Raw genomic sequence first — 23,664 nt, forward strand, 5'->3', positions numbered from 1 at the left:
GATTTATTTGTCACTATCTTTTGGGAAACCTTGACAATGTTCCCTCACGTTTGCTCTCCTGTTTCTTTATTCAACTTTAGAACAGAATGTAAATCATATGACCCAGAGGAACACTATAAAGTTGTTATACTGCTTTGTAACGACAGATTTGTAAACCATGGATGGAAGATATACTGTAGTTAATCATCACTTCATGTGTTTCCCCTGCAGAGGATTTCTCAGATGGCGAGGAGGTCTTCCCAAAGGAAATTGCCAAGTGGAACTCAAACGATCTCATGGACAAGATTGAAGCAGCTGACGCAGAGGAAACACCTGGTATGATGAAGACCATGGACAGGCACTTCATCATGAACAGTCACACATCGGTGATACTTCGTGTTAAGAATGTGTGTATGTGTGTTTTCAGGTGAGCTGTTCAAGGAAATGACCCTGGATTATGAAAGAACGACCAGTGAGGAGAGACTAGATGAGGTATGTGTGTCAAACAGTGAGTGGGAGTGTGTACAAAACCCAGTACTAAACAGCATCTTCTGATGCAGTTACATCTGTGAAATAAATACTCCGAAAGAACCAGCGAGAAGAAAATTCCCTTTCAAGCTTTTACTGTGAAACGTTCTATATCAGGATTTAAGTTTTGGAGGATAAGAGAAGGGCTGTTTGTCCTCTGTCCTCTTGTGTTCAGATGCGTGGCTCTCTTAGCGGCCAAGCCGATAGCTCTCCCATTCCCACCATCATGGTGACAAGGCACCAGTCAGTAAGTAAACATTTTGGCCCCAGTTCACACTGTGGGTCACAGCAGTTCCACAGAAACCTCCGATCCGTCTGGACAAACCCAGTACTTACTGCCCCTGCCCTTTTCCTCGTCGTTGCCCAAACCCAAAACCATGTGTACTCCTCAGCGTCACCCCCCTCTGTTCAAATCCCCTGTACTTACAGCTGTGCCGTTTATAGTGCTTCTATGAACATGTGAAGTTTTGGGTCAGACGTAAAAGACAAAACTACACATTGTGCTGTGCTATTCAATGTGACTTGTCCTCAGGAAGCATGGTTGTTGTTTGCTGTTAATTGAACAGTTGTCCAGGTGGAGTTTGGCTCTGTTCTGTTTCCCTTCATGGTTCTCCGCCCCTCTATAGAAGTTTGCTGTGTGGTCCATCTTTGAAGAGATTGACACAAATAGTCAAAACCCATAAAATGGGATAAATAGGATTTGATGCCCAGTTGCAAAGGCATTATTGGTTATCTGTGATTTTTAAGCATGCTGTCTTGGGCCATTCTTATATATAAATAAACTACTTACAGAACATTCTCCAAGGGCTGTTCTTCAGTGTTTTCATCCATCCTTCTCCTTTTAACTTGCTGTTCTCAGGAGAGCTCGTCCCAGCAGTGTCTGCAGCCTTCCAAGATCCATGTGTTGATCTTGGTCCTGCATGGAGGGAACATCCTGGATACAGGCGGAGGGGACCAGAACAGCAAGCAGGCCGACGTCAACACAATTAGCACGGCGTTTGACACAGTCATGCGTGTTCACTACCCTGCTGCGCTGGGACGCATCGCCATCCGCTTGGTGCCCTGCCCTGCCATCTGTGCGGAGGCCTTCTCCCTAGTGTCCAAGTAAGAGAAAACACATGCACTCATTTTTCTGCAGGCCCCAAGAAGTGTGTATAATGACTACAGATCTATGTTTATTTGCTGTGACGGCTGTTTGCTTCTGATGGAAGAGGTCCAGATGCATCCCCTCTTCCTGTGTTTATTTCCTCAAAGTCCTCTGTGTTCGCTTTTGATTTTAAACTAAGTTCATTATTAGTTTTTTTCAACTTTGGTCTTTTACGACAGCTTGAGTCCTTACAGCTACGATGAGGGTTGTCTGTCCAGCAGCCAGGACCACATCCCGCTGGCAGCTCTGCCCCTCCTGGCCACCTCTGCTCCCCAGTATCAGGAGGCGGTGGCCACCGTCATTGTCAGAGCCAACCAGGTGTACACCGACTTTTTAAAGTCTCTGGATGGAGCTTCCTTCTCTGGCCAGGTCAGTTACTACCCTGTAAAGTATTAGTACTGCTGGATTCTCAGAGGTTTTTTTTTTTTTTTGTCTTGTTGTTGTAGTAGACATTTTATTATGAGTTTCTCATGTGTTTTTGTTCTCAAAGATTTATATAAATAATCACAGTTAAACCAGCATGAATTGTTACCTTTTAGGACAATATATTAAAAGTCAAATAAAACACCGTAATTATTTGTTTCTTATGTTAACATCCAATTTGTGATGTTTGGAGAAGGTGTATTAATATTGTAGGTAAACCTGAACCCGAAGGTTGTATGTCATAAATATAGTTTCTTTTTCTATTTTAGGTGTGCCTGATAGGGGACTGTGTGGGAGGAATCTTGGGGTTTGATGGTCTGTGCAGCAGCAATCAGACAGTAAACGAAAGCCAGAACAGCAGTCGCAGGGGCAGTGTCATTAGCGTACAGGTAAGAGACAATACATACTGTACATGATTACAGTGTTTGAACTCATCATAAAATAACCTAGAACACTAGTGCATGTACAATCCTGTTGTAAATGTAAAGAAAAACTAAATGCAATGATTTGCCAATCTCATAAGCCCATATTTAATTCAAAATAGAACAAAGACAACATCTCAAGTGTTAAAACTGAGAAATTGTATTGTTTTATGAAAAATATGTGCTTATTTTGAATTTGATGCCAGCAACACATCTCAAAAAAGTTGTGACAGGTGCATGTTTTGCACTGTTTTGCATCACTTCTTGTTCTAACAACACTCTGTAAACCTGTGGCAATGAGGAGACCAGTTTCTGGACTTTAGGAAGTGAAAAGTCCAATTGTTGCACAAGATATCATTTTAACTGCTCAACAGTTCAGGGTTTCTTCTGTCATATTTTTCATTTCAATAATGCACCAAATTTCTTTAATTGGGTGACAGGTCTGGGCTGCAGGCAGGCCAGTTTAGCACCCAGAGTCTTCTACTAGAGATCCATGCTGTTGAAATTTGTGCAGAATGTGGTTTGACATTGTTTTGCTGAAATATGCAAGGCCTTCCCTGAAAGAGACGGTGTCTGGGTGGCAGCATATGTTTCTCCAAAACCTTTATACATCATTCAGCATTCATGGTGTCTTCCCAGATGTGCAAGCTAACCATGCCATGTGCACTAATGCATCCCTGTACCATCACGAATGCTGGAGTGTTGATAAGAAGTTGGGTCGTCCCTCTGCTCTTTAACCTGTTGGATGCAGCGTCCATGATTTCCAAAAAGAATTTCAAATTTTGATTCATCAGACCACAGCACAGTTTTCCATTTCGCCTCAGTCCATCTTAAATGATCTCAGGCCCGGAGAAGGTGGCGGTGTTTCTGGATCATGTTTATATATGGTTTCTTATTTACATGGTAGAGTTTTCACCAGCATTTGTGGATACAGCAAAGAACTGTGTTCACAATGATTTTCAGAAGTGTTTCTTAGTCAAGATAGTGATTTCCATTACAGATTTGTGTCTGTTTTTAATGCAGCTCCGCCTGAGGGCCCAACGATCACGACCATCCAATACTGGTTTTCAGCCTTGTCCCTTTCCCCAGATTCTCTGAATCTTTTAATGATTTTATGAACCGTAGATGATGAAATCCACAAATTCTTTAAAATTTTACTTTGAGTAACATTAATTATACATTTTAGCACAATTTTCCCACAGTCTTTCACAGAGTGGTGAACCTCTCACCATCTTCACTGCTGAGAGACTGACATTTTCTTTTTTACCCAATAATGTTACTGATCTGTTGCCAAGTAACCTAATTAGGTGTGAGCGTTCGACCAGGTGTTTTTTTTTTTTAGCTTTACACAACTTTTTCAGTCTTATGTTGCCCCTGTCCCAACTTTTTTGAGACGTGTTGCTGACATCAAATTCAAAAAGAGCATATATTTTTTATAAAACAAAACAATTTGTCCATTTCAACACTCGATATGTTGTCTGTGGTCTATTTGCAATTAAATATGGGTTTATGAGATTTGCAAATCATTTCATTTAGTTTTTATTTACATTTTACACAACATCTCAACTTTTTTGGAAACGGGGTTGTATTTTTAAACTTTTTTTTTTTTTTTTACATCATAATAAGGTCACATGTGGACATGTTTTGAAGTGATGTAAGCTTTCATAACAGATTTTCCTGAATCTCCCTTGTAGGACCAGGACCTCCTCTCTCCTGGCATCATTGTCAACAGCGGACATGGATCAGCGTCTCCAACCTTGGAGGGCAGCCGGCACCTCAGTCGCAGTAACATCGACATCCCTCGTACCGGTGCGGGTGATGACACCAAGAGACAACTGCCGCGCAAGAGAAGTGACTCCTCCACCTATGAACTGGACACAATAAAACAACACCAGGCTTTCCTGTCCAGGTGTGTTGTTCATGGGATGACTAAAATTCTTTCCCTGGGAAATAAAAAAAAAAGAAGCTCTCAGCACTTAGCCCCCATGTACTGTCAGAATATGACTTATTTTTAGTTCCACACAAGGAGATGACTTTGTGATGTCCTTCCAGCATACACTCCAGTGTCTTGCGGAACGACGCAGCCTCACGCAGGTCGAGCAGCAGCACTATGCTGGATGGAGGCTCCCTGGGGAAGTTTGACTTTGAGGTGTCTGACTTTTTCCTCTTTGGATCTCCACTGGGTTTGGTACTCGCCCTGAGAAAGACTGTGATTCCTATGTTGGATGGTAAGCTTGTTCGTAGAGAGGATTGCAATGTTTCCTGTTGTGTAATCAATGATAGCAAACATTGCTTACATTGTAAAAGTAGCAGGTCAGTACCCAAGGTTTGCCTTAGGTACCAGTATAGTAGCCTGGGGGCCAGGTTATCATAAAAATATTTTCAGTAATTGTAACTGTTTGATATTACCAATACTTAAATGCTCATAGACCCCCTGTGCTTCTGAGGGAAATATTCACAGAGGCTGTTGTTGCATACATTTCCCATCTTTCAGGTTCTTCCCTTCTCATTTCTCATGCCCATGGTTTGATTTCTCCCCCTAGTGGCTCAGCTGCGACCTGCCTGTCAGCAGGTCTATAACCTGTTCCATCCAGCCGATCCGTCAGCTTCCCGCCTGGAGCCTCTGCTGGAGAGGAAATTTCACCTCCTCCCTCCCTTCAACGTGCCCCGTTATCAACGCTTTCCCCTGGGAGATGGAAACTCTGCCCTACTGGGTGAGCTCTCTGCACCGATGATTTATAAAAGCCTCATTAACATCGTTTTAGTGAATATCCAATCGTACAGTTTAGAATTTGTGTAGTTCTGACTTGTATTCACAAGCACAGACACAAATGAGAAATTCCCTGCAATCAAATATCAGTTTAACTTATCTTTTTAACCGAAGATCACATGAGCTAACACTTCAAATACTGTTTGTAACCCACTGTTCTGTTTTCCCATGGATGCATGCCATAGACAACACGCACCTTGGTAGCACACTGAGTTCTCTCAGAGTAAATACTGTCTTAAAGAAAAATGAATTTTTTTTTCTACTGTTTGTGCTTCAAAGTCTTTTGTGAAGCAGTTTATTCATTTAAATGTGGTGATAGTCCAGCTGGTGCTATCTGTTTGAGCTGTTTATTACAATTGAGTAACCCTTAGAGCCTCACTCTACCCTGTTTATGCCAATATCTGTCTATCATTCTCGAAGAAAAAGGACACAGAGATTGTTATGAGTTTCTTCTTTGTTAAAATACGTACCTTCCACTTTTGAATGAAGAAACAGGGCTTATCAAAGAGTAATATGAGGGTTAATCAGCTGTATGAGCATGAAATGGCTTCTTAATTACTTCTGGCCAGGGTTTTGATTTCAACCTAAAAGTGAGAGCCTTCATCAGATAAGTTGTCACTGAATATCCTCAGGTCTTGTGCTACTAGTTAACACGGTTTTAAGTAGAGATAGAATTTTAAAGACAAGTTCATTTTTAAAGCAAAAGCATGCAAAATATTTTACAACTAGCAGATTTCAGGCCATCCAACTGTAGAACAGGGTGATATGGCAGAATACGACTGTTGTGGTCCAAAAGAAGTGGGCTTCACTTAGGGCTTCACTCTTTCTCGTCTCATGTTCGGTTGTTCTTGCTTCATATGTTTTTGTGTCTTCCTTGTCTTCTTTCCTTCTTCTTCTCTTGGCCTCCTGTCCCCATATCTACGTACCTGCATCTCTACCTCACTTCTGCCCCTCCTGCCCCTCCACCTCCCTCTGTAGTGGAGACAGTCCAGAGCAACGCTCAGCTGCTACTTGACAGCGGGCCTCCTCTGTCCCTTCGCTGTCAGGAGACCATCAGTGAGACCTGCATCCCTGTGCCCGTGCTAAACTGGCAGGAGGGCTACCTCAAAGCCACACCCGCCACTATGGAGTGTGTGTAGCCGCTCCCATTCACCTACATCTGTCCTGACACTCACTCGCTGTGTTCCTTTTGTCTCTTTATTCATCCTTCTTGCTGTTATGTCCGAGATGCTCCGATTTTTGATCCACCACATGCTCCCTCTGAGTATTTTCATTTCTGTTGTTTCAAGAGTTAAAGACACAGACATGTGCTGATAGACCAGTTTAAATACAGCATGCTTACATCTCCTTGTAGCATCTAGTCTCTTTGAATTGGTTGAATTCTGGTTCTCTTCAGACTTTCTTTTCTGGTTTGAAATAGAAATGATAACAAATTGTTACATCATGCCATGGAAATACTTTACAAAAATCTGATCAGCATCTCTTGTACTGGATGTTCTTGTGATCTCACATATTCACGTCATGTTCAGTGTTTGGAGGATGCAAGTATTTGTGTTTGTGCTGTGGTTTTTAAGCCAGGTTTTAAGTGTGTCTGCATCATCTCCATTGTATCAGCTCACTGATGATGACGGAGCGTATTTCTACTGTTGTCTCAATTTCAGAGAAAAGGTTTTGATGTGAACATTGTGCTGCTTGTGATGTTGTGTTTGCGCAGTGGACATGGAGCTCTGTCTATACAACCTCATAATACTGTACCCTATGTTTCTCCATGTGATAATGGTCAGAGGTCATCTGATTTTATAATATTTCAGCACTATTTCACTGACAAGACAAAGGATTTTTACATAATGTTACCTCCTTAATAGTTACTAATACACAGGTATGACTAACAGAGGTGGACATTTGTGATTTTACATTCACTAAGTGTTTTATGTATTCATATTCTCGTCATATGTCCGGTTGGGTAAAGAAATCTGTCTTTGGGGACCTTGTGGTTTCACATGTCCTCTGAAACCATGGTGCCTGCCATTACATTTCTTTCCTGCTGCCCCTCCCTCCCATCACTGTGAGTTCCCCTTACCTGTGTCTCTGTCTAATGGGATCTCCTTGTTTGGGCTCAATAGCGGATGTTGTTCAGTCTCATGGTGGTGTCTTCATGGACAGTTCGTACCCTTCATCCCCTGTAACGGGCCCCCTCTCCCGGGGCCAGCGGAGGGCCAGTGAGGTCAGCATTGCCAGCCAGGTCTCAGGAATGGCAGACAGTTACACTGCCACCAACATAGCCAACAGTAAGTGTTCTCAATACCAACGAGTCTCTCTTTCTCTCTTCCTTCCACTCACACAAACACTCTTCCAGCTATTCTCCCACTTTCTCTTGCTTTCAAACCAACTTTTCTGTCTAGTTTCTCTTTCCGACTCTCCTACATCATCTTCTCTTCCTCTCAACCCCCGTTACTCTGACTCTACACACACCCTGCACTCCAGCTGAAGCAGTCTAGTCAGCCAGGTACACATGAATACCCCGCTCCTTTTGCTGTTTCTGCTTTGACAGACTTGACGCCTGTATTGTAGGGAGACTCAGGCAAGGTGTTTTGTCTGAGTACTGATAAGATCAAAGTCCTGACGAAGAGCAAGCTTAGCGCCACTTTCCACTGTCTGTCTTACTTTTACCCACTGTCTAAATGTAAATGCAATGAATGAGTGCTGCATTTATCTGATGTTGCAATGCATGTAGACACCTGCCTTCCTCAGCCATTCCTGCATTGTCCACTCCCTCTTGCAGTGTTTGCTGAGATAACCAGTGCTCTGTTTCCTCTTTGTTTGATTGTCCTCAAGTCCCTCCTCTCCGTCACTCTTTCACTTCTGTTACCAGAACATGTATTTGTACCTCACGTTACTGTTCTGTGGCCCTCTGTTTTATCACCTACAGTCCAACTCTGGAGATCCATTTAAACTAATTACAATATATTTCTACTACAGCAACACCAGAACATTAGAGGATCTTCAACAGCATCACCCTGCCTTTACCTTTACTAATACTAACAATTCCTTTTCAGCTTAGTCATTCACAGCTCTGCTTAAAGCAGCTTAATGACACTGGACGCATCCAAACATCACTCTGCAAACTATTTAAACTGTCATAAACTGTCACATACAAATGTGCATCCATTTTGTCTTTTTTTTTTTTCTCTGCTTTTTTCCCATAGCCAATTCATACCAGATTAACCAATCCAAAAAGTTCCGTCTTTTGTCGCAACTCGCCCTTTCATCACAAAACAAATTCTTCCTGAAAAGTCCTCCTAAGTCCCGTAAGCAGAAAGCAGAGGCCGGCCAGGCCGCAGAATCTCCTGATGCAGATCTAGTGGCAGAGCTGGACAGTGAGGCAGACTCTAGTGAAGGGTTCAGTCCCACTGGCCAGTACGAGACCTGCCTGTCAGCGGGGCTGGACTGTGCTATATCTGATCTGGTCTCACTGGACTCTCAGGCTGAAGTGGAGCAAGGTATTTTTCTAAAGGAGGGGCCGACTGAAACCAGCTGCAGGTCTTTTCTGTGTGCTGCTCTATACTGTGTCACAATCCAAAAATTCGACGCTGCTGTTTTTCCTCTCCTTTACTTGAATTCTGTCAAAATTTGATTCACAATGATCCAAGTGCAATCACATGCACCGATGAGAAATAAATCTTAAATCTAGAACTTGCCCCCTTTTTCCAAATCCATAATTTTGTTTCATGCCAACACTAACACAAATAACCGTCTTCAGATGCTCTTATAATCACTTATCAGTTCAAACTATCTAACTCTCTTTTTCTGCTTGAATTCAGTGCTTAATTCCCCCCATAATAACAATTATAAACTCCTTCCTTTCCCTCCTGTAGCTGAAGGACTGCTGAAATTGGTGATGGTTGGGGTTGAAGATTGAAATCAACTTCTTGCTTTAGCTTCAGGCGTGTTGCACCTTTGCGTGGCATCACATATCTCACACCGACTCTTACAGTTTCATCTAATGCCTCTGCACCCTATTCATTCCACCCCCGTCGCAGTTGCAGCACGTTGGTGGGGCACAAAGCGGCTGGACTTTGCCCTGTACTGCCCCGATGCTCTGACCGCTTTCCCCACAGTGGCTTTACCGCACCTTTTCCACGCTTCATACTGGGAGTCCACGGATGTTGTGTCTTTTCTCCTGAGGCAGGTGAGTAAACGTCACAACGCCTTGTATCCTGTATGGCACGTCAACACGTTACCTGCAGTCTGTAAAGCTTCTTTAGATACTGAGGATGAATCATTGAAATGTCCCCTGCAGGTCATGAGGCACGAAAACTCAAGCATTCTGGAGCTAGATGGGAAAGAAGTGTCTGAATTCACCCCCTCTAAACCTCGGGAGAAATGGCTGCGCAAGAGGACTCATGTCAAGATCAGGGTGGGCATCAGATCTCTAAAAGATGTCAGTTTCAGAATGCTTTGGAGCTCCGTCTGCATTAAATAGACAAAAACTGTTCTTCAACATGTGTCTTTCTTTCACTCCTTTGACAGAATGTGACTGCCAACCACCGGGTGAACGATGCTGTGTTCACTGAGGACAGCCAGCAGGTCGTGACAGGTCGTTTTATGTATGGCCCTCTGGACATGGTCACTTTGGCTGGGGAGAAGGTGACCGCACTTTTGTCATCGCGAAGAGCAGCACAGCCTCATGTCAGGAAGGCCTGTGTGATTTGAGTCTGTCCTTATTTATTGCATTAAACAGTTACGTTTGTTTCCTCTGCAGGTTGACCTCCACATCATGACCCAGCCTCCATCAGGAGAATGGGTGTACTACAACACAGAGGTGACCAACAGCAGCGGCCGTGTGTCTTTTATCCTCCCAGAGGACAAGCGTCTGGGCATCGGAGTCTACCCGGTCAAAATGGTCGTCAGGTGAGATGAGCTTGATACCCATTTGATGCCAAACACGGTCTTTCTTTATGTGATTGTTCAAGATTTCTATGCAGGAAGCCTGTTTTCTGTTTTCTTGTGAGCTCACTTTGTTTTTGTGTTTTTCTCTGTTTTCTTACACTGTTCTTGTTATTCTCCAGGGGCGACCACACATTTGCAGACAGCTACCTGACAGTTATCCCACGTGGTACAGAGTTTGTGGTGTTCAGCATTGATGGTTCATTTGCTGCCAGTGTATCAATAATGGGCAGTGATCCCAAAGTGCGGGCAGGAGCTGTGGACGTTGTCAGGTACCTAGTCGCTCTCCCTGTGCTTCTCTTTTCTTTTTATTCAGATTGAAGTCCATAAGCTTGTGGTATTTATGTTTGGGTATTTTCTGCTGTTTCTCGTCATTGCAGGCACTGGCAGGATTTAGGCTATTTGATCATCTATGTGACTGGACGTCCAGACATGCAGAAGCAGCGGGTGGTGGCTTGGTTGTCTCAGCACAACTTCCCTCATGGCATTGTCTCCTTCTGTGATGGCCTGGTGCACGACCCGCTCAGACACAAAGCTAACTTCCTCAAGTCTCTGACGGAGGTTAGACTGGAGGGAGGGTCTTGATCTTGAAAATATCACATTTTTAAAGGGGAAAAACAAAAACAACAATGCTGACATTGTGTTACAATGTAAAATACTTTCTGCCTTGTTAAGACAAATACAGTGCCCAACAGTTCTCCTCTGATTCCAGGCTCACTTGAAGATTTTCGCCGGCTATGGGTCAACAAAAGACATCTCAGTCTACACAGCCATTGGCCTCCCTCCTTCACAGATTTACATTGTCGGCAGGCCCTCTAAGAAGATGCAGCACCAGTGCCAGGTATTATTTGTTTTTTGAATCATAATTACATTTCAAAAAAAGCTCAAGTAAATGTCCAAACACCCATGAAATCTATTTGATATGTGACACTGGTCTGTTCTCTAATGCTCCTGCTCCTCTGATCCTCAACAGTTCATCACAGAGGGATATGCAGCTCATTTGTCCCAGCTGGAGTACAACCACCGTTCTCGACCAGCCAAGTCCAGCACTGCGCGCATGGTGCTACGTAAAGGCAGCTTTGGCCTGGGTGCAAACAGCGACTTCCTGAGAAAGAGGAACCACTTGTTGCGCACCATCTCCTCTCAGCCAGCCCCGAGTTCCCCAACGGGCAGTATCCACAGCAGACCAGAGCGCACACAGAGCCAGTCAGACAGCGAGCGTCTGGAACGGGAGCGGCTGGAGCGCTCGCACAGCCACAGCCAGGGAGCGACCCAGCGCAGCATGAGCATCACGGCGAGCTGCTGGGGTCGCAGCAGCAGCACCAAGCTGGAGCCAGGAGTTTTCAGCCCAAAATGAAATTAGACAGAAAATATGAGAGTTTCCACTGCTGAGGAAAAGACACGTGGCATAAAGATAAATGCAAAGAGTGAGAAACAGTTGGCTGGCACCAGATGGGTAAATACCACGAGGAAGATCCGGTGCTACAAACCACTCTTTATAAAAAAAAAAAACCTAACCCCAGACACATTCAACACAATTATGTATGGACAGAGGCTGTGGCTATATTCATAGCAAAACACTGACACAGCAGACATTTCAAGAAGCATTCTCCTGAACCAGGAACATGCACTCAACCAGATGTAGTTAATATTGTAGGGATCCAGACTTTTTCTACTGTTTATTCAATATTTGTCAGTCTTGAATACAAGTTCCTTTTTCCTCCTCCAACAGGCTTTTAGATTGGAGATGGTTCCAGACAAAAGCACCCCCATGCTGTATTCTGCAGCAAACAACACAGCGTTTTTACCGACAGCTTGTATCAGGTCCGTATGCTGATACGGCTGTGTAACTGACTAATGTGGCCAATGCAAGCACAACAATTACTACAGACGCAAACTCTGCGTAATAGTTCTAAAGCTTTGTATGTGATAATCAGGTACGTTCTCGTCTGAAAGCAGAGCTGAGAGTCAGGTGAAGTTGGACTGAATGTGTTTCTTGTTTTGGTGTAAACATACAAAGAAACAACCATCAAGCCAAAATTAATCTTTGTTATATTTTTTTTTTTTATGGAAAAACTCAGTAATTTATTAACAATACAGAACAATGATTTGGTGATTTGTAAACCAACTAGAAATTATCTGATCAAGAGCTACTACTTGCAGCATAAACAACATCGGACTGAATAATGTTAACCACAGTCCGGTTTGGCTTTTATGGTCGGCCCTTCATTCAAATAGCACATGAAGCAAACTGCGAAATTTCCCTTTAACTATGGTTGCAGCTGAAACCGTTACTGGGTTTTTCATCACACCATACTGTGCTGCTGTACCTTCCTGAATAAGTAATGCCTGACTCAACTACAGGAAAAACTTCTACTCCTGTACGGTAAATGTGCCAAAGTAAACGGTATCAACTGATATGCTGTATATGAACAGAGGGGGAACGATTTGGGTCTCCTGTGTAAAAAAATGGAATAGACTGTGTAAGTATGTAGTTGAATGCCTTAACAAGGCTTGTACATAATTGTTACATTACAGTGCAGATCTGGTATCTGGTCCACTGAGGACCAGCTTCAAGTGTCTTCTTTACTCTGGGGGTAAAAACCAACTCATTCAGGATAGACTTTATTGATTGATGATGATAATTATTGTTATTTAAGATTAGGTAGATATTTTAAAACGTATTGATTTTGTGAACAAAAATGTGTTTTAAGATTACTTTAGCTATGTTGTGTATTTTGTTTTCTTCAAACTTCAGTTGCAGCAGCCAAAACTCAAGAGGTCTTTGCCTGGCACAGTATTGTATTTTTATGATTTTATCTTGCAGATCATTGCAGAGTTGTATCAACAGAACAGCTATCTTGTGTCATATATTGTACGTTTGTTCTTAACTATTTTGGAGATTCAGGATATGGCTTCTCTCTGGGTATCCTAAGCTGTAAATGAGGCATTGAATGTGCTCATAGATAATCCTCCTTAGGTTAAGGCCTCTTTTTCTGTTCTGCTGCGCCTTTAGAGAATGAAAATGTAAATTCTGTACAATATTCTGTCGAACGTAGGAACACCGAGCTAAGACTTGCTTTATGCTGTTGGCAATTTATTTCTAAAATGGGTAAAATTTTGTGATTTATTCATTCAAATGATGTTTAGTTAGCAGACTGCAATGGACCAATATGGGCACAAATGTAAGGGGAAACGTGCAATATTATTTAGCCGCACCACCGGATCAAACTGACTGTTGAGGAAACGTCACTGTGCAGTGACAATCAGTTAAAGGCACATATTGTACAGATGCCAAATTACAGAGGGGATCTCAACATGGTGACCCAAACGCATACATTTTACAAAGTAGATTTCTCACAATAAAAGTGCCACTGACCTGCCGATGGTTTGGAATATTACAGTTGGTTTTCTCCTGTTGAAACACACGCTCAGCCTTTGTTTTTTTATGATGTTTCCATCACATCATGGAGGCATCTCGAGCACCCACTTAACATTTAAAAGTCAGCACTCAGTTGCCACATCATTAGATACACCTGGCTTAGAAATAATGCAGTTTAATATAGCTTCCCTGCACTAAAACCGGCCTTTGTGAAGGCTATAATGTTGAGTTTCTGTTGGGACTCTTCAGAGGTGTCTATTTAAATTAATGGTCATTATGGAGGCTGCAGTTTGTGCTGATGTGGAATTGTGTTGTCTTGCACAGAGATGTGTTTCTAACATTTTGCCCACTACACATTTCAATGGGGGAAGACGGAGTTCAAAGATACTCTTAATCCAGACTGTTCCTTATTATCCCAGTAAATGATGCTGTAGATCTTAATGTACCACTCTGCATTTTGACTTTGTCAAGATTTAGCTTCAAGCCACGACTCTTACGAAAGCTGCTGGTTAAAGAATGGTTGTTTGTACATTCATAGTAATGAATCAAAAGGACCGGCGATGCTGGAATACATGCACTCATCCAGCATTGGCAACTACTGAACCATGTTCCCTGACCTGAATTGCCTGGATACTAAAAATCCAGAGAATGTAAAGATGAAGCGGCGCTCTGTGAAGTTTGGATACCTCTGGGCAGACAATCGCTTCGATTCTGCTACCGACACACACATTACCAGAGGCCTTACATTTCCCTTCTCTGCCTTACGTTGACCATTGTGTTGCAAGGCCTAGAATGAGCGAACTAACTCCACGGAGAAGGATAAACTGTTTGTGTAGACTTGACTTTGGGGAAATAGCAAAAGGCCATATTTTCTTAAAAGACTGGTTTATTTTACCTTTAATGGAGAAATTGATTTGACATATTTCCCCAACATTAGGCGATCCATCGCTGTCTCTAGTTCTGTTCTCCAGGTTAATGCAATGCCACAACTGTTAGCTTTCCCAGGCTGTATATATAAAAAATGAATTGGTAAGTCATGCTTAGAAAGTATTTGAATTGTACAGGGTGTGTATCTTGTAGGTTTTGGATAACTTCATTTAATCCATTCCCTTGTGTTTTTATGTACAGTGTATAAAGAACATATAAAGAACAATTGAGTTATTGTGGCCTTTTTTAACACTAATATTAATATTATCATGAATGAGTACCATATACCACTACATGAGTGCCATGTTTCAGATTAAAGACAATTTCATCAGAGAACAGGAATTATTTAGATACAGACTTTGTTTTGCTCAGATCAGTTCACACAAATGGAGATTTATTTAGAGAACAAAAGGGAAAGAAAATGTGACGTGTGAAGGTGAGACAACATCTGCAAGTGGGTGTAAAGTACGTGGCCAAAATCCACTTTAAGCAGACATTATGCAATACAGTTTACATCAAATAAAGAAACCATCTGCAGTCACGACTCCTAAATACCAAAGACACTGAATCCAGCGTTTATTTAGGAAATAATCCTTATTTAAATTTATATACTGAAATGCTTTGAAGCATGAACAAAATAAAAAGGCATGAATCAGTGTAAACACACATTGGATGTGCTCTTGCTCTTCAGTTGACTCAACACATTAAAATCCAGAACTCATCTGTTTCGCTTCTCCTTTTTGATCAGCATAAATTTAAGAAGGCAAATCAACAGGAGATGATAGCTTTTATCTGGTTTACATCAAGACGACGTGTCCCTCTTTCACTGTACTTGGTACATTCACAACCATTCAGTTCAGTCACAGGTAAATTGTTGATATAAAACGCATACAATGCACGCATTTTAATCCATATTCATTTTAGCATAATGACAGTGATATCTTCTACCTGTTGATTCCCAGTTTTCTCTGGAAGGCATTCCCGTCTCCCTTGGTCGCTTGCTATGGGATGAATGGATCACTGTTAACCATATGGTAACAGTATGTTCCTTTCACAAAGTAATATTTTAATGTTTTTCTCTTTTACCTTGTTGATGTCTTTGTGTTTCTCTCTGCTGACGATCTCCTCTATGATCTCTCCCTCTCCTCTCACCAATCTAGAAGAAAGCAGAAAAAGGAAAAAAAAAAAAAGTGAGCGCATCGTTCCTTTCAACTCACCTGTGAAGGATTGTAAACTACAGTGTGCCCCGCAGAGCCGTCTTACCTGGTGCGTCCTGTTACAGGGTCCACCACCCTGCGGATCACGCTCTGCCTGGCCTCATACTCCTCTTTGGTGAGAGGCCTCTTGGTGGAGAGACGGGCCTTCTGCTCATCTGTCATGACTGCAGTGGAAAGCGGAGCATTACGCAATGAATGCAACTTGTGCAGTTTGGAAATTAAATACCTGGGTGACAATGGCTCTAAAGAATACAGGACTGGAGCAAAGTGACTAAAATAACCAGATATTGTTCTTGGGATGAATATCAGGGTTGGGATTCATGACAATATATTTTGGCACAATGTTTGTACTGATGTTGTTCTTCAGTCAATTGTGGGCAATGCTTCAATTTAGTGCAAATGGGTGCTTTGTGCGACTGAACTGCAACTGAACTTTTAGATCATGTTTGCAACAAGTACATTCACAGGTATTTAATCTCCTCAATGTCAACTCCATGAAATCGATCCTGTCATATACTGTATGGCCCCCAACTACTGTTTTACCTACGCTGTTCTTTTCCCTCTCCTCTCACCTCAACCGATCGAGGCAGATGGCTGCCCATCTCCGAGTCCGGTTCTGTCCGAGTTGTCTTCCAGCTGTTGCTCATGTGGGGAATTGTTTAATTGTTGGGTTCCTCTCTATATTCCTGTAAGGTTAGGTGACTCGAGATGATTTGCAGGGTTTTCCCTGCCATTATCACACTTGGGCGACAAAGTGTTTTTTCAAAGCATCTGAGCCAAATATAGGGTAAAAAAAAAAAAAACTATTCTGAGTGCTGACTATAGGAGAAGTTCAAAATCATTCACTATAAGCTTTGTTTTACTAATGTGAAGTGATTATTATTTTCAATAGCACAATAATACTTTTTTTTTTCAATACAGTATAACAATAATAGTCCAATATTATGTGAAAAGTCATAGTTTAGTCACTGACCATCTAAGCCCTTCAGAAACCTGCAAAAAAAAAACCTACTGATAATGATAACCATCAGATATGAAAATAAGATCCTACATCTGATTCGTCATTTTAATCTGAAACCGTTCAGATTGTGCTCTTTCAAATCCAAACCATCATTCAGTCACAGAAACATGGCGACCAGTCCTGTTAAAACAGCTGATTTAAACCCCCACCTGGCCCGAGCTCCACCGCTCCCTCATCACTCTGCCACACCTCCAGGTAAAATGGAGGTTTCTCTGTTGGACTAGTGGACGGTGGCTGCGCCTGCGGCTGTGCCTGCGGCTGCGCCTGCGTCTGCGCCTGCGCCTGCGCCTCCTTCCTCTTCTTCTTCTCCTTCTTCTTCTCCTTCTTCTTCTTCTTCTTCTCCTTCTTTTTCTTCAACTTCTTCTCCTTTTTCCTCTCCTTCGTCAGCTTTGCCTTTTGCTTCTTCAGCTTCTTTTTCTTGGCTTTGCTCTTCTTTCTCTTTGTCCTCTCATCGCTGGACGAGGAGGAAGACGGCGAGGAGGAAGAGCTACTGGATGATGAAGAGGAGGAGCGTCTTCTGCGCTTCTTGTTCTGTGTTTTCTCATCTGAAGGGAGAAACAGAGACAAATGTCCGACAGACTTTTAGCGATGACACTTTTCTCCTTTGGTCAAAACTGGTTAACTGCATGAAAAAAAAAAGTCCTCACCTCGGCTCTTGTGTTTCGAAGATCGGCTTTGACTTCCGCTACTGGAGGAAGACGACGACGATGATGATGAAGATGAAGAAGAAGAGGATCGTCTCCGTTTCTTCTTTTTCTCGTGTGTTTTCTGTCTGTCAGCTCTGTCGGATGATCTGCTGCGATCCATCACTAAAGAGCGACACTGAAAAGTTGTTTCAGGATCACGGTGAGCAGCGACTGTTTGGCTGTTTTTTTACGGAAGTGTGTCCGTCTGAGAGTTTCTTCCGTCCACATCGGGACATGATTTAGGTTCCTAGTTCCTACTTTAGTATACCCGACATATGCTCTGTGATAGGGGACAATTTAGAAATATTATAAAAAGATGAGATGTGTTGGACTTGGGCTGCTGCTAGTCTAAAGCCAATATGTGTCAGCCCTGTGCGATTCTGTGCTAGGTTATGTTTACAATAATACAACATATATATATGCCATATCATATTACTTATATATAGGTCGTATTATCAACTACTAATCTTAAGGTGTAGACAAAAGGCTGTGTATGTAAATGAGAGTGATACTGCTTGGCCAAACCAAAAGGTCACAGGAGGAGGTCTGCAACTTTTGGGGTCACATACTGTTGTTCTTTGAGGCATTAACAGGAACAGACAGCTGTCTGGAGGACTCCAGGGGGTGAAGGAAGACAACCACCGCCTCCACCAACCAACAAAGGATACACATGACTTTTTGGTGTCTGGACTATAAGAAGACTGGGTGAGGGAAAGTCAGGAGATCAGACTTCGTGAACTGACACATACTCTGTTGTGGTCAGGGAAACATAGTCTGGACCCAGAGCTCTGTAAACTGATTATTCTGCAGCTGTTGAATAAATATCTTGAAGCCTGACATCTTCTCCTATTGCCTCATTAAAGAACACGCAGGACTGGGGGCTGACACATATTGGCTTTATACTAGCAGGAGCCCAAGTCCAACAGCCCCCAGTCCTGCGTGTATCATTTATAAGGTTGCATTAATTCTTGTGGAAACTTTACCTACAATATTCAATAATGTAGACTAGATATTTCAGGCTACTATATTGATTCCAATTACAGCAGGTTCTTGTAAATGTTTCACAATAAAATTATATACATTTATTTTAAATCTAATTTTTATTGATTCTTGACATAGCCATGCTCGGACAATGACAAATGCCCAAATGGGAGAAACTGCTTTGCTGCGAACAATAAAATAATTAGAGATGAGATGGATGACAAAATCCAGTGAAGTCAAACCTCATCTCCCATTTCTTACCACAGGTCATCGCTAGACACCTATGGTACAGATACCTCCAAGAGAACTAAACAGGGTGACCTGTTAGCTGAGGGGTTAGTGCATGTGCCATATGAACGCAAATGAGGTCCCTAGTTAGATTACAGGCCAGACCTTTACTTCATGTCATGTCTCTGCTCTATTTCCCCATCTGTCCTCTCAATCTTTACTGCTACTGTCTAATAAAAATAGGCAAAATGGCCAAAAAGAGAGAGAACTAAATGGAAAGAAAAATAAAAGGAATGAAAAAGAACCAAAGGGGTCAACTCCTCTATTGTTCAGGTTGAATGAGGACAATGTTGAGGCAAATTTTAAATAAAAAGGCCACCAGATCTTATCAACAGATGAAAGAAAGCCTCTGTGGGATTGTCTAACCTTTGATGGTGAAGGGTGAAGGTCTGTCTCAAACCAGTTCCAAGAGTGTCCAATATTCAGGTCACACTCAACCATTAATATTGTTATCCCAGTCTCGTAGTTTCATTTAATTTGACAGTTTGCACAGATGAGGATCAACGAGAGAACATATTTGTAATATTTATTCAAAAGTTTTTACAAAGGCAATTGTGAATCTTTAAAGCTTGTATATAGATAAAATACTTGTTCCTGATGTTAGCCCTTATCACTCTTAGTACATAAGGCTAAACTAACTGAAAGAAATAAAAGAGACAGGCCTCAGTGACTGCTCACCAGCTTCGAGTTAAATACTGTCACCTGTCTTCATTCATGTTTAAATATTGTGTAACTTTTGCAAATAAATAAAGCAATCTCAAAATTCCTTAAAACCCCACAGAAGTACATTGGAAATGATAAATACTGAAGTTCATGTTACATAAGACACGCAGCTGCATGAGTGAATGTAACAGTCTAAACATGGCTGGACTTGAAGTTAGGAAAGGTAAAGATGTCTGCAGAAAGAGAGACTTAGAGCTATCATCTTTCCAGTCTGTGTGCAAGGGGAGCTCGTCAGGTCCCTCCTTGTAAAAAATTAAGATTAAAAAACAGAGCGGGTGGCGGTATTGAAGGGGGGCTGGAATGTGTCAATGCTGCTTGGATTTGATCTGGACCATTAGGATGCAGCAGCCATGCGAATTCTCTCCGGGGGAAACAGCAGGACGTTCTTAGCTGCTTTGATAGTGTTCTTCATGAGCATCGCCACAGTCATGGGTCCAACACCTCCAGGCACAGGGGTGATGAATCCCGCCTTCTGTCTCACACCTAAACATGGACAGAAAGAGTGGGATGTCAGAGATGTCCGAGATGCCAAGCGTGGCCCTGCAGAAATATGATCGTGTACGCTTTCCTGCCATACCTTCAAAATCCACGTCTCCAACCAGTCTGCTTTTTCCTGTGATGGGGTCCTGCACTCTGTTTATTCCAACATCAATCACTGCTGCTCCCTCTTTGATCATGTCTGCGGTAATCAGGTTCGGGATGCCTGAGAGTTCAGTAACGCGCACACAGTACAGTTAGACAACAGAGGCAATTCAGTCCAATCAAGAAAAAGATTAAAGCGGTTCAGTCACTGTCAAATACAAACAGACAAACAGTGACACAAACCTGCAGCAGCCACAATGATGTCAGCGATTTTAGTGTGTTGGCGAAGTTGATCCTTTGGAGTGTAACGGTGAGAGATGGTGACTGTGGCATCGCCTGACAACAGAGCAGAAGGGTTAGTGTGCAAACTCAAACTCTCCTTGTCTAATACATCGCACATGATCAGACATTCCCGCACACACAAGTCATAACCTACCTCCGGGCCTCTCGTGACGGCCGTCTGTATGCAGTAACATGGCGATGGGCATGCCCACGTTCTTGGACCGTCCTGCAACCACGACATTCTTTCCAAGAGTGGGAATGCCTGGAAGGAAGAAAAAAAAAAATGTGGAAATTGAATTCTGTTTGTTTAGCAGCATCTTAATCCCGAGAGGAGGTTAAGTGATCGCTCCGTTTACCTGTGCGTTTAATAATTTCCCAGACTCCCCACGGAGTGGCAGGAAGCATGGCGGACTGATCCAGGCACATGCGACCCACATTAACTACGTGGAAGCCGTCCACGTCCTTGGTAGGAGATACTGCATTGCAGATCGTACGCTCATCGATGTGGTCTGTCAGAAAATAAAAACAGGTTACAGTCAGGGCAACTTGAACCGAAACTTTTCGATCTTGTCTAACGCAAACGAGACCCACTACAGATGCATGATTCGCCGTATTCATTCAGCTCGGTTCTCTTTTCCAGTTTTTCCTGTACCTGGCAGAGGAAGCTGGATCAGCAAGCCGTCCACACGATGGTCTGCATTGAGTTTGTAGATCAAGTCCATTAACTCCTCTTCACTGATGTCTGAATGCTTGAGAATCGTCTCGCTTGAGATTCCTGTGGGTGGTCAAAGTGAGAAAACAACTCATAAAAGAAAATACTTGGATTTTTTTTTTTTTTTTTTTTTTCATTTGGGGTTGTGTGTTGTTTTCCACGTACCGACATCAGCTGCAGCCCGTGTCTTGTTGAGGACGTAGGAGTGACTAGCTGGGTTGTCTCCTATGAGAACGACACTCAGGTGGGGTCTCTTGTGACCGGCTAAAACCCATTTCTCCACATCGGCCCGGGCCTCCTCCCGAATCTGCCGTGCCAGTTTCTTTCCTGAGATGACCACCGCCTCTTGCCTGAGAACAAATAATCAATAACTTACATTTTAACGAAGTTGTGATTCTGCTAATATTCAAGCAAGGACATAAATTAATCAAATGAACCGCTTACTCATTAAGTATGTATAAACTCTGTACACAGCCACAGTTTTATACTGAAAACTCACCTGATATGATCATTGAAAACTAAGCCAAAAAAATTCTTTGGACTTGACTATGTGAATAATCTGTACAACAGTAATCTAAACCCAATCGACTGGACAAGATGGTCCGTTTGACTGCAGCTGAACGAGGCGTTTGACACCAGAAACCACGCAGCCGGGTCAAGCATCACTTCCAGCCTCTAAAATTAGCCACAGCACGTCTCCACCTGACTGAGCCATATGCTTTATGAGCACTTTTACTATTACAGTATCTGAAATTACTGTAAATTGGTAGAAACAAGCAAAGAAAAGCAGTTTCTATGTACAAGCATTATAAAAAGGTAGCTGGTGGTTAAAACTGATGTACAGCATTCATGACTCTACAGACTGCTTCCCTACAGCTTTGTCCACATTTAAAAGCCCAAAGTTGCTTCTCCGTTATATAACAACAAACAGAGAGCAGTGGCTGATAACTGAAGAGTAATGAGCCATCAATAGTGATGTAACCGTCACTGTTATTCTGCCAAAACTAATTAAACCTCAAAAGAAAACATATCAAGTGTTTGGGCACGTTGGGGTGACACGGGGCCAGTGTACCAGGTCCCAGAGGAAATGTGTCGAGATTGCAGGGCAGAGTGAGCCGATTGTACAAATTTTCACGAGTTCTACTGAAGGAAAATCTCTCTTTTTAAACGCATGATCACATCAATAGCTCGTGTTAAATGTGACCCACTGTGGAGGAGAGCTGACTTATTTTCACGTTTTTCCTTTCTTTTGTTATGGTTGCATTTCCATTCAGGTCATTATTCTGTACATGTTATGTTTGCAGAAATCTTCTATAAATGAAACTGCCTTTTTGTTGTCTCACAGTAATGTGATTATTACAGAACTAATTTGGTAATGTTGTGATAACTTGTGCATAACAGGTTTTTGTTAATTATTTATCTTGTGCCTTTGAATGCAGATCATGTGCAGGAGCCACGAGGTTTGGTGTTTTAGGCTTCTGTGCAACATTAGTTAATTACATGCATTACAGTCATGGGGCTTCATGCTGCACTCAGCACGTTTTCCATAAATACCTGCACGGGATGCAAATTTGGCGCCTGTATGACGGCATTGATGACTGATAGGCTGTCTGTAGCATAACACGGAGTAGTTTTTCTATTTTGATTGATCGCATACAACATATGGATGTATTTGCCTTATGTGCAGACCGAAACCTCGATCTCCTGCTGAAACCTGGTCCTTAAGCCACAGGGTGCAAGTCCTCAGACCGATTTCATCAGCCAACCGCGGCTGCAATGTTACCGGCATAACGCTAGGGGCGCACATCAACGCGATCAACTGCGGACATTTAGTACATTCAAACCAAATAAAAACCCTTCAGGCTAATACCAAAGACATGATCTCACATGTCGTAAAAAAAATATTGTTAAACCTACTCAGATTGTGGCAAACAAATGGTGGACTCACCTCGAGGCGGACGTGTGCAGTTTACAGACTTGATGCTGGGACTGTTGGCACAGTTTCCTGAGAGTCCTGACCGCTGCCATTTCTGACTGACTGACACTGGTTGGCCGAGCTGAGAGCAGAGGAGACACCACCGCAGGTTATTAATTGTACTAGCACCCGGCCCGCCTGACAGAGGGTCTGTGAAGGAGGAAGAGGAGGAGCGAGGCTTTAAAGCCGCCCCCCCTCCTCCTCCCCACTCCTACGTCACGTACAGTGCCTGCGTCACTGATATCTGCTGCCACACCTCTGCTGCATATATTATCTGTATTTTTCCAATGAGACGAACACTGGGGCCAGCAGCTGCAGGGGGCTCTGTCTATTTACTTCAAAACAAGTAAAAGTGCTCTTTTAAAAATTTTACATTAGGTTGCAGAACTATTATAAGTAAAAAAAATAAAAAATAAAAAAAAAATACTGTCAATTAAGTAGTTTTTCCGACGTTTGAATGGGTAACGTGTTTTTAGGCTCAGTTTTAATGTTCAATCTACAAAGTAAGTAAGTGGCTGTAAATAAAAGTAGTGGACTCAAAAGTACCTCTGAAATGTAGCGGTATTGAAGAATATATTATAAAAATAAAAAATGAACAAGTACCTCATAATCACACTTAAAAGTATAATACTTGAATAAATATATGTTGAAACTTGACTGAGACGTGAAATT

At 42.4% G+C, this 23,664-nt stretch overlaps 3 protein-coding genes across 8 annotated transcripts in view; 1 reads left to right on the forward strand and 2 right to left on the reverse strand.

The window, feature by feature from the left end:
- The window catches only part of LOC138634534 (membrane-associated phosphatidylinositol transfer protein 2-like), a 42,185-nt gene extending 27,287 nt beyond the window's left edge, over window positions 1-14,898 (forward strand). For 3 of the 6 annotated variants that reach the window (XM_069721521.1, XM_069721523.1, XM_069721522.1), the window contains exons 8-25: window positions 211-315; window positions 407-471; window positions 1,367-1,611; window positions 1,834-2,023; window positions 2,347-2,466; window positions 4,194-4,408; window positions 4,552-4,727; window positions 5,043-5,213; window positions 6,248-6,400; window positions 7,393-7,557; window positions 9,310-9,458; window positions 9,570-9,686; window positions 9,800-9,916; window positions 10,032-10,180; window positions 10,339-10,488; window positions 10,597-10,777; window positions 10,929-11,057; window positions 11,190-14,898. In XM_069721521.1, coding sequence (XP_069577622.1) covers window positions 211-315; window positions 407-471; window positions 1,367-1,611; window positions 1,834-2,023; window positions 2,347-2,466; window positions 4,194-4,408; window positions 4,552-4,727; window positions 5,043-5,213; window positions 6,248-6,400; window positions 7,393-7,557; window positions 9,310-9,458; window positions 9,570-9,686; window positions 9,800-9,916; window positions 10,032-10,180; window positions 10,339-10,488; window positions 10,597-10,777; window positions 10,929-11,057; window positions 11,190-11,573 — 2,981 coding nt within the window. In that variant the 3' untranslated portion in view covers window positions 11,574-14,898. Of the gene's footprint in view, window positions 1-210; window positions 316-406; window positions 472-1,366; window positions 1,612-1,833; window positions 2,024-2,346; window positions 2,467-4,193; window positions 4,409-4,551; window positions 4,728-5,042; window positions 5,214-6,247; window positions 6,401-7,392; window positions 7,558-8,475; window positions 8,770-9,309; window positions 9,459-9,569; window positions 9,687-9,799; window positions 9,917-10,031; window positions 10,181-10,338; window positions 10,489-10,596; window positions 10,778-10,928; window positions 11,058-11,189 lie in introns of all 6 variants that reach the window. The other 3 variants (XM_069721526.1, XM_069721524.1, XM_069721525.1) reach the window with 3 other exon arrangements.
- arl6ip4 (ADP-ribosylation factor-like 6 interacting protein 4) lies at window positions 14,899-17,659 on the reverse strand. The gene is made up of 5 exons (XM_069721530.1): window positions 17,411-17,659; window positions 16,913-17,308; window positions 15,789-15,906; window positions 15,612-15,681; window positions 14,899-15,526 (listed from the first exon to the last, which is right to left on the reverse strand). The coding sequence occupies exons 1-5, from the start codon at window positions 17,568-17,570 to the stop codon at window positions 15,470-15,472; spliced, it is 801 nt and encodes a 266-aa protein (XP_069577631.1). The 5' UTR covers window positions 17,571-17,659; the 3' UTR covers window positions 14,899-15,469.
- Window positions 17,660-19,230: 1,571 nt separating this feature from the next.
- On the reverse strand, window positions 19,231-23,133 carry mthfd2 (methylenetetrahydrofolate dehydrogenase (NADP+ dependent) 2, methenyltetrahydrofolate cyclohydrolase). The gene is made up of 8 exons (XM_069721553.1): window positions 22,966-23,133; window positions 21,183-21,367; window positions 20,958-21,080; window positions 20,662-20,814; window positions 20,460-20,567; window positions 20,267-20,359; window positions 20,019-20,144; window positions 19,231-19,924 (listed from the first exon to the last, which is right to left on the reverse strand). The coding sequence occupies exons 1-8, from the start codon at window positions 23,043-23,045 to the stop codon at window positions 19,776-19,778; spliced, it is 1,017 nt and encodes a 338-aa protein (XP_069577654.1). The 5' UTR covers window positions 23,046-23,133; the 3' UTR covers window positions 19,231-19,775.
- Window positions 23,134-23,664: the final 531 nt, after the last annotated feature.

Source organism: Brachyistius frenatus, unplaced genomic scaffold (assembly GCF_029030835.1).
Source record: "Brachyistius frenatus isolate BFR_SWC_R1_liver_20210118 unplaced genomic scaffold, ASM2903083v1 Contig_267, whole genome shotgun sequence".
In the NCBI taxonomy this organism is placed as follows: domain Eukaryota; kingdom Metazoa; phylum Chordata; class Actinopteri; family Embiotocidae; genus Brachyistius; species Brachyistius frenatus.